The sequence below is a fragment of the Amaranthus tricolor genome, chromosome 1 (genome assembly GCF_026212465.1).
Source record: "Amaranthus tricolor cultivar Red isolate AtriRed21 chromosome 1, ASM2621246v1, whole genome shotgun sequence".
Classification (NCBI taxonomy): domain Eukaryota; kingdom Viridiplantae; phylum Streptophyta; class Magnoliopsida; order Caryophyllales; family Amaranthaceae; genus Amaranthus; species Amaranthus tricolor.
Window position 1 is genome coordinate 13,433,396 of NC_080047.1, and position 10,126 is coordinate 13,443,521.

The 10,126-nt window shown below is 30.3% G+C and overlaps 1 protein-coding gene across 1 annotated transcript; it reads left to right on the forward strand.

The window, feature by feature from the left end:
- Positions 1-1,643: 1,643 nt before the first annotated feature.
- LOC130798395 (protein trichome birefringence-like 40) lies at positions 1,644-4,223 on the forward strand. Its single transcript, XM_057661392.1, has 4 exons — positions 1,644-2,131; positions 2,641-2,815; positions 3,099-3,286; positions 3,734-4,223. The coding sequence occupies exons 1-4, from the start codon at positions 1,644-1,646 to the stop codon at positions 4,221-4,223; spliced, it is 1,341 nt and encodes a 446-aa protein (XP_057517375.1).
- The last annotated feature ends 5,903 nt before the right edge of the window (positions 4,224-10,126 follow it).

The following is a 10,126-nucleotide window of genomic DNA, read 5'->3' on the forward strand; positions in this document are numbered from 1 at the left end:
AAACCCAAAGTGGAAGATCAAAAAAGAACGGAGGGAGTATGTTTTATTGGGGTATACACAAGTGTATATATATACAACTAAAAGATATTAGAACGGGCTCATCACAACAGCTCAAGAGCTATACGCTAAATAGGCTTAACATATTATTTATTTATTATGATAAATATTATTATTATAATTTATGTATATATTTATATATTTATTATTTAATATTGTCTAATTAATATTTATATCTATTTATTTTTTGATATTTTTATTTAATTATATGAACATAACATTCACTAATAATAATATTAAATTTATATTTAAATTAATAAAATAGAAAATATCGAAAAAAATTATTAATATTAATACATGAAATATTTTATAAAAAAACCAACATTTTTTATCCTTCCTCCATTCTCAAATAATTGCTATGTTGTGGTTATTAAAACCATTCATCGTTCAAACTTATTTTACATATTGCGGTTAATGAGTTATAATTAATTGGGATCTTATTTGAATCGTCATTCACATACTTTCATAATATTAAGTTTTTAAAAAATTTAAACTTGTATAACTCAATATATATGAATGATGAAAATAACAAATTGGATTAAAAAAAATCTACATTTGTATAGTAGAATAGAGGAAATACAAGATATTATGAAAGTAGTCTTAGTTCATTTCATATTGTTGCTAAGTTGGTCATTTAGATATTTTCTTCCCTTTTTGTTCATTTTTTTTAGAGTAATTGAGACTTAAGAAATCAGAAATCAGGATTACTTTTGAGACTTTAGAATAAGAAATGAGGGGTATATGAGTTCTTTTTATAGACGGACCAATTTAACAAAGTATTAGTTTAGTGACAAATCTTAGTCCGTTGCAATTTTTAAAAATTGGCGAGAACGACGGATTACACGTCAGTTTTAATCGTCACTGAATATAAAGCCCACTATAGACTTACGAAGTCTGTTACAATTTTTTAAAATTTGCTGATAATTATAGTCCCGGTTATATTATGTATTATATCACTCTCCCTACAGAAGCAAGTGCCCTTAAGTTAAAATTGTGAATATAACATGTTCTCTTTTCGTACATAACACTAAATATTCCGCTTAAAGTGTAATTAGTTGATGAATATCAAATTATAACCTTTTATCTAATTGATTTCTAATATTATATTCACTATTTCTTATCAATGATTACAAATACATGCAACACATACACTAAATCAAAAGGCCCGCTAATCTATTCAAAATAACAAATATACTACTCCATATTACTATGATATTTATCAGCATATCTTGTATGATACCATCTCACCATAAAACACCTCTATATTAAAAGTCTGTTCATAAAAAAATTAGAAAAACAACAAAAATACTTGTATGTAGAAAGCAGTTATTTTTGGAGTTATTATATCCTTTTAATTGCCAAAAAATTTATTAATTTTTAAAATTGATTTGAGCTAACCTAATTAAATTGGTTTATTTTTGAAACAACCTAGAATATTTATTATATCAAATCCTTTAAAGCATTATTTTTTAATACCTAAATTACATAATATCTGAAAAAGCTGACCGAATACACAATACACTTCTTCACGAGTTACCAAAGTGAACAACAACTAAAAAACATACCAAGAAATTGTTTTCATCAACATGGACTTCAAATCCTCCATTAATGAAACATGGAAGCTTTTCACTATTGGAACCCTTATACTATTCTTTCTTCTTCACCTTTTGCTAGACGATACCCACCAAAACACAACCCCAACTTCTATGCTCCAGCTTACAATACTGACTTCATCAACTACCATAATCAATCCATTGAATTCATCAAATTCTACACTTAATCCCATTAAATCTTCAAATTTTACACTTAACCCACTAGATGTTTCCAATTTTACAGTTCATCTTAAAGATGAACAAGTTTTTGGTGTTGAAGATATTGAGAAACAAGTAAATAAAACCAAAAAGAAGTGCAATATGTTTGAAGGAAGATGGGTTTATAAGTCAGAAGAGATTGGCAGATATGATTCAATCACTTGTCCATTTCTTGAGGAGAAAATGAGCTGTAAACAAAATGGAAGACCAGATTTTGAGTATGAAAAATGGAGATGGGAAGCTAACGATTGTGATATACCATTGTGAGTTCATATATGGCATCAAGTAATTTATTTGGATTACCGGGTAGGCCGAGGATGTTGAGAACCAACTCAACCAAAAATATAAATTGATGGTTGAGACTCTATGATATATTATAACATAAAAGTTATTTAGCTTAGAATTTTTAGAAGTATGAATATAACACAGACCCTTCTCAAACTAACGCTAAATATTTCACTTTAAATGAAGTGGTTGAGTTTTGAATTTGTAATCCTTTATAATGCAGGCTCTGATATCATATCAAAAAATAATCTCAACTAAAAAAATTTTAAGTTAATGGTTAAATTTCAAAATATATTATATAGTCTAAGGAATGAGAGGGTAGGGTAGGAAAGAGGGCAATAAAAATTAAATTAAATCAGGTTTCTCTTGCAAAAAGCAGTACATAATCAAATTGAGAAAGATCATATTCTCATAATGTGAAGTAAGTTGAAGTTTGATCATATGGAAGTTTTCTAATTCTGATATCTAATATGTCCTGTTTTTGTAGATTTAATGCAACAGATATGTTAGAAAGGGTGAGAAACAAGAGAATGATTATATCAGGGGATTCACTAAATAGAAACATGTGGGAGTCTCTTGCTTGTCTTCTTTATACTTCAATCCCTTCTTCTAGAGTTGAAGTACATGCTGAAGATGTATTATACAAGTATCTAACGGCAAAGGTATTTATATACTATTTGCAATCCTTTTTTACTACCCTCATTCATTCCATTATCTAATATCATTAACGATAGATATATTTTTCGTGCTATTGTTTTACAATAATATACTACTCTGAATATTCTATCACACCCTTACAGTCGAATCAAGTGATTTTGCAGACATTAATAAAAAATGAGCAATATGATATCTTTCAAATAAGCGGCTCTTATCTAAGCGGGATTTGGTGCGGAGAAACTATATCTTACCCTTGTTAATTGATGAAAATGTTTCCCATTTTTACAGGATTATAATTTTACATTAAAGTTTCATTGGAGTCCATTTCTGGTTAATTTCAATAAAAAGCATAGAAGTGGTAAGAAAGTCCTTGAGCTTGACAAGGTTTCAACCAATGCTAAGCTGTGGTATGGAGCTGATATTATGATATTTAACTCAGGCCATTGGTGGACTCATCATACAGGCAAACTAAAACCGTATGTTTCTCAATGCTCTATCATACTATTTTTATCTCAAATGTTCATAAAATTCCATTCTTTTAACTCATAACGATGGAGTATAGACTTTCCTTATTCCTGACACTGATATTCCATCTTAAGGGACCTCTAATATACTATATAACCAACTCAACCAAAACGTTAAACTTTTGGTTGATCCTCCATGATATGTTATACACTACTCTAATACGATCCTTACAGAAGAGCCCTTTGGAAAATGTAAATGAAGCACATGCCTTCTTTACACCTGGCATTAATATTCCACTTTAAATGATGAGTAATTGAAATTCCAACCCATGAGATCTTATTACGTTGGCTTCTGATACCATATAAGGAAACCAACTCAACCAAAATCTTAAGCTTTTAATTGAGGTTCCAAGATATGTTATATACTCTAACACATAAATTTTGTGTAAATATGTGTAGGTGGGACTTATTTGAGTACAAGGGAAACTTAACAAAGGAAATGCCAATAGAATTAGCTTTTAAGAGAGCAATGAAAACATGGGAAAATTGGATAGTAAAAAACATTGATTCACACCAAACAACTGTATTTTTTAGGAGTATTTCAGCAGAGCACAAAATGAGGCAGTATAATCAATGGTGCTACAATGTAACACAGCCTATGAAGGATGATGAATCTTATGTATCAGTATATCCTAATTCTTTGATTCAAATTATAGAGAATATGATTGATGGGATAAGAAAACCAAAGATAAAGTACTTGAATATTACAAAGCTTTCAGAGTACAGAATTGATGCACATCCATCAGTGTATAGGAGCATTCATTGGAAGAATATTGCTAATAACTTTGAAAGTGTGTTGAGATATGCTGATTGTAGTCATTGGTGTCTACCTGGATTGCCCGATACTTGGAATAGACTATTGTATGCATCATTATTTTTTAATATATAAGATAAGATACTTAAAATAGAATTTGTTGCTCATTATATTTTTATCACATAAAATTTGTGATTTTTCTATTTTTGTCTGTCTACTTGGTTATTATATTTAATGGTTACGTAGTTACACCCATATTTTAATGTTAGTGTATTTTGATAGGAAAATCTCATTATATATTTAATGGGTGAATTTTCATACTTTTATTTTATTTATCTTAATTTCTTCATAAAATTTATATTAATGTGTTATCATTTAAAGATATGGCTTTAGGTGGTAATGAAAATCTTTTAAAAAAATTTACTTATATTTGAACAACAATTTAATCATAGATAGAGTAATGACTATTGTTCAATAGAAATTGTTATATAAAAAGTCTATACATGACTTAAATAGTCCATCTAATAAAAATTATGAGAATATGAACTTTTTTGAGATCATCTCATTGAATGAGAGTCTCTTGCAAGCTCTTTAATCAATGGGGTGTTTGGCAATTATCTTTTCTAGGAGCTTTTTAGTTTGCATGTAACCTTTGACTTTTAAGTTAGTCAATCATTCACAAAACGTGCTTGATAAATGAATTTTAAGCTACTTAAAAGCTATATTTTAACCAAATATCTAATTAACAGCTCGATTAAACATGATAAATGATTTTTAAGCTACTTAAAAACTATATTTTAACCAAATATCTAATTAACAGCTCTATTAAACAGTTTACTCAAATAGCTAACAATTAATATTTTGAACTGGTTAAATTAACAAGAATTTCAGCCGACACCCATCTACAAAATACATCCAATACAAAATTTGTTCTTAAGCGAAATTTCTTAAGACAGATCGGAGGTAATTATGGCCCACAGAGCTTGGATTAACTTCAAACTTTGAGATTTTAGTCTTGATTTAAAATTATATAAAAATAAATTCACTTACAATGCAAGCTAAGCAAATTCGATTTAATCGATTTGAAAAGCGATATACAATTATGTAAAAGTCAATGTAGACACAAACATGATTTTAATTGGTTTTATATATCTGACTCGAAATTGATTTGATAAACCGAAAAAACAACCGTAGAGTATAACTTAGTAGGTGAAAAAGTATGCACAATTTTCAATGTTGTTCAACAAAGGGATTCTGCACAAAGATGAGAATGTTTGCATGACAACAGATTAACAATAATTCGTGTCTTCTATCTGAAGCAGTTCGCCAAATGTCGATTTATATTTAAATTAGATTGATTACATCCATTCATGTTTCATGACATCTATGTTTTGTTTATTGGAGGTCCACGATAGAATTACTCGGTCCGTTTTAGTGATTTAGCATCGTTTGAAATATTGGTTACATTATTTCTAGCGGGCACGTTTGCATATATTTAGTGTGTCAAAATAATTATTTGTAATTTTAATATGATTATTAGAATAATAGGTTGATTATATGAGTCCGTTTCATAGTAAAATGACCTTATACAAGACGAGTTGTAACTAATTTGTGTAACTGCACGTTTACTCAGTAGGTTTTAGGATACCTCAAATAGGCGTTTAGGATACGTCAAGAAAGGGTTTACAGTATGTTAAGTAGGCACTTAGTATACTTAAGTAGACATTAAGAATAACTGAAGTAGGCATTAAGAATAACTGAAATAAGCCTTAAGGATATATTAATTAGGCATTTAAGTATGCAAAGTAGGCCTTAAGGATAACTAATTGCTTTTAACTTACACAAAATAGGTATTCAGAAGAAGTGAAGTATGCATTTTAACTATCTATAGTAAGCAATAAAAAAATTGCAATAGGCATTAATGATACTTCAAGTTGATATTAGAGATATCTGAAGTTGTCATTTAGTATATCTCAAATTGACATTAAGGAGTTACTAAGTAGATATTAAGGATATCTTAAGTTGACATTAAGAACACATCAAGTAGTTAAGTCGGCATTAAGGACACTTCAAGTAGTCATTAAGAAAATCTCAAGTTGGCATTTAGGACACTTTAAGTAGGCATTAAGGTTATCTGAAATTGGCATTAAGGAGACTTCAAGTAGATCTTAGTCTATCCACCAGCTTAATGTCAAAAATGCCTCTTACAAGGTCATATGCAGGAAACTGTGTATATTGATGTGCAAATTTTATTTAACCGCAAGAGCACAGTGTACGTGTAGTCGCGGGTCGAACACAAGGAAGTTAGGTTAAGGAACTGGCTAATCTCTACTAATTATATTGCTTGAAAAGAGAAAAATAGTTTGATTGGTTATTTAACTAGTAAACTAAAATGCAACGAAAATATGGATTAAAACTATATGATAAAAGATCTAGGGTGTCGTGAACCCCCTAAATTCTTGTATGATCGAACTCTTATTAGCGTCTATTGATAAGTGCGATTATTTGCACTTAACCATGTCATTTTTATGCTCCTTATGTGATATTTTAGTGGGTTTTAGGTAGTGATGATAGTATTATTTGATATTTTTGTCTCATATGTTTAATATTGTATTTTATGTAAGTTTGAGGCAAAAATCGGAGTTTTGTTTGGTTTCGGGGGGGTGATAAGAGGGTGAAGGCTTGGAGAAATAGCCTAAGACCCCTAAAAGAAATGAAGAGATCGAGCCAAACAAGCCCTAAGGGAAAGAAACGAATCGTAGCTAAGCCATGTCAAAAAGCGACGAGTTATCCCCATTCTGCCACGACTCGTCGCATATCCACTTAAGTCATCAGAGCATTCCATAGCCAAAGCAACGAGTCGTCCCACATATGCCACGACTCGTTGCATACTTACTGATCTATGCATATCAATCCAGAGGCTAAGCGACGAGTCATCTCCAACTTGCCACGACTCATCGCACATTCATTGAACTCACATATCCCAGGCACAACAAAAGCGACGACTCGTCCCCCCTGATGTCACGAGTCGTCGCCAGCACGTCGCCCCTGATGTCAATAGTGGTAGTTATTTTTATCATTACTTCAGTTTTAATTTTTGGTTTTCAGAATTTTCTTTTTGTTCTTCTTGAAGAGCTTTCATTGTTGAACTACATTGTTATATTTAATTTCTTTGTAATTTACATTTATGTTCTTCTCCATCAGTAAGTTTTCTTAATTTATTACTTTATCACTTGTCTTTTTGCATTAGATTATTCATTATCTCCATGTGTAGTATTTCAATTAGGGTTTCATTCATCATTAATTGCATGTTCATCACCATGTCTAATGAGTAGATTTCCTTCCTAGGGTTAGGGTATAAACCCTAATTCGAAGCATGGGATAATATTTTATCGATTAATTGTGTGAAATTTGGGTCTATGATTAAATCTATGCTTAATGAATCTTAGTTTAAACATCTTTATTAACATTTTCAATAAAACAGAAGTTTGAGATTAGGATTAATTTAGGATTGAGATATATTTAAGTTAAATTCCTATTAGTTTAGCCAATAAAACGAAAGTTTGTGGATTAACACTAGTAAGGTCTTAAACCGATATTGATCAACAAAGCAGAAGCTTGAGATTAATTAGATCATGTTTAATTATGTCAAAGACTCAATTTCATACAATTATGAGAGTAATTGACTCCCATGTTAGAATTAGGTGATTCCTAACGCCTTAGATTTGTCATATTATTATTATTATTATTATTATTATTATTATTATTATTATTATTATTATTATTATTATTATTATCTTTGTCTTAATTATTGTCTTAGCTTTATTTATTAGTTTCATTTGCATCATTTTGATTTTTGTTCATATATAGTAGTGTTAGATTCTCAAACCGATTATATTGTTTGTCCGTATCTCGTAGTTATAAACTGAACGAATTTGTTAACTCGCTTCCCTGAGTTCGACTTGTATAGTACGCGTACACCGTGCGGTTGCGGTTAATTTAAAATTTGCACATCATCTATGAAATGTCAAATTAATTATGTGATTAAATATGATCTTGTTAATCTCAAACTCTCGCTCTGTTGACTAACAAATAGATTTAGGCCCTATTAATTCAATTCTCACACGCTAGTTTTATTGAACGAATTAATAAGAATTTAACTAAAATTTACCCTAAAGCAAAGTTGATCCTAATCTCACAAGCAAGTTCTATTGACTAGTCCAACATCGCATATTTAATATAGGGTTATTGGCATAATTCAATCACTTTAATCCTAATTTGATAGACACATTCAATAATCAAATCATACTTGAATTATAGGTTCAAACCCTAACCCTAGAAAATAAATCTACGTACTATTCATGGTGGAAACAATGAACACAAACCCTAGAATGAAATTAAGCATGATAAAAGATGATAATAATGAAATTTGCAAGGAAAAAAAATAATTAAACTATAAGACACACAATTAAAGATCCAAGAGACAAAAATAGGAAGAATAATACTACTTTTATTAAATGACAATTATTAAGAAAACAATTAAAGTATGACAATTAAACTAATATAAATTTGATGAAGAAAGATTAAACTAATAATAAGAAAGTAAATCAAAGACAAGAAATTAAAAGTTTACAAGTATTAAAAATGGAGTTCTATGAAGGAAGATGAAGGAGGAAGAAGGAGAAGAGGTTTTTTAGTCACTCTCCTTGTGCTCCTCTAAAGGAGGCTTAATCTAAATGTCTCTTATTAACCACTAAATAAATCCTAAGAAGTTAATTAAAAATAAAGATAAAATAAAATAATACAAAATGAAAGTGATAAAAAAAAACGCTGCCAAGAATTCAGAAGAAAAAGCCTAGTCGGCGGCCTTTTCCATGACCAAAAAGCCGAGTCGGCGTTTTTGGCTGACAATATCTGCAAACTTCAAACGATCGTCATTTCCTACTCAGTTATCAGAATCGAGCATATAATAAACCGTTGGAAAGCTCTTTAAGGCTAGTTTACAATGCCATAAACCTTTAATTAATGAAATCTTCCTATCAAAAGTTATGGCCAAAATAGTAGACATGTATTAGATTTCACCTCAAACATTTTGCATTATAAACACTGTTTACTCTTTTGCTCATTTTCTTTGTAGAACATCTTCACCTGAGCTAAAATCTTCTTAGTGAACTCGGTCATCATTAAAAGCATAAGAATTATGCTTAAAACAATAAAAACCACTCAAAATCAATATGAATAACCAAAATGAGTAAAGTAGCATAAATCTTCAAAATAAGCACAAAATTACTAACAACGACCATCATTAAGGAGTATAAAATGATATAAGAAAGTGCAAACAATTGTACTTATCATATATATACCAACCTATGAGTTATCGTGACATGCAACGTCCTAATTATATGTGTCGGCTTAAGAAGTCTCTTTATGGGTTAAAATAGGCCTTGGATGCATGGTATCAGTAGTTTGCAGACTATGTTCGTTAGTTCCACTGGCTTTGTTCATCGTATGTGTGACCATTCTCTCTTGATTTACCGTAGTAGCAAATATATTGCTTTCTTTTTACACTGTGTGGATGATATTGTGTTGAAAGCTTCCTTTGATGCACTAGAAAGCACGTCATGTCTTTGTTAGATTCTGAGTTTGCTATGAAGGACTTTGGCTTTCTTCATTATTTTCTTGATATTGTTGTTACTCGTACTACATGTGGTTTATTGTAATTACAGGGTAAATATGTTGTAGATATCATTGAGCGGGCTGGCGTGTCTTCCTGCAAGCCCTCTCACACCCATGTCAAGCAAACGTGGTGCATCCTCTAGTCAGTCAGTTTCCGATCCTATCTTATACCGCAGTTTAGAAGGTGCCCTCCAGTATCTGTCCTTCACTCGTCTAGACATATCTTATGTTGTGCAATAGATTTGTCTTCGTATGCATGATCCTCGACAAACTCAATTTTATGCATTGAAGCGTAGATATGTTTAGTGCAATTTTTCGATGGGTTTTCATCTATCTGTTTCCCAAACATCATCATTAATTAT

What these genes read in the sequence shown, in the direction of transcription:
- LOC130798395 (XM_057661392.1), top strand. Translation starts at nt 1,644, where the DNA reads ATGGACTTCAAATCCTCCATTAATGAAACATGGAAGCTTTTCACTATT. An exon ending in AACGATTGTGATATACCATT is followed by an intron (nt 2,132 to 2,640) that starts GTGAGTTCATAT and finishes CTGTTTTTGTAG; the next exon opens with ATTTAATGCAACAGATATGT. An exon ending in ACAAGTATCTAACGGCAAAG is followed by an intron (nt 2,816 to 3,098) that starts GTATTTATATAC and finishes CCATTTTTACAG; the next exon opens with GATTATAATTTTACATTAAA.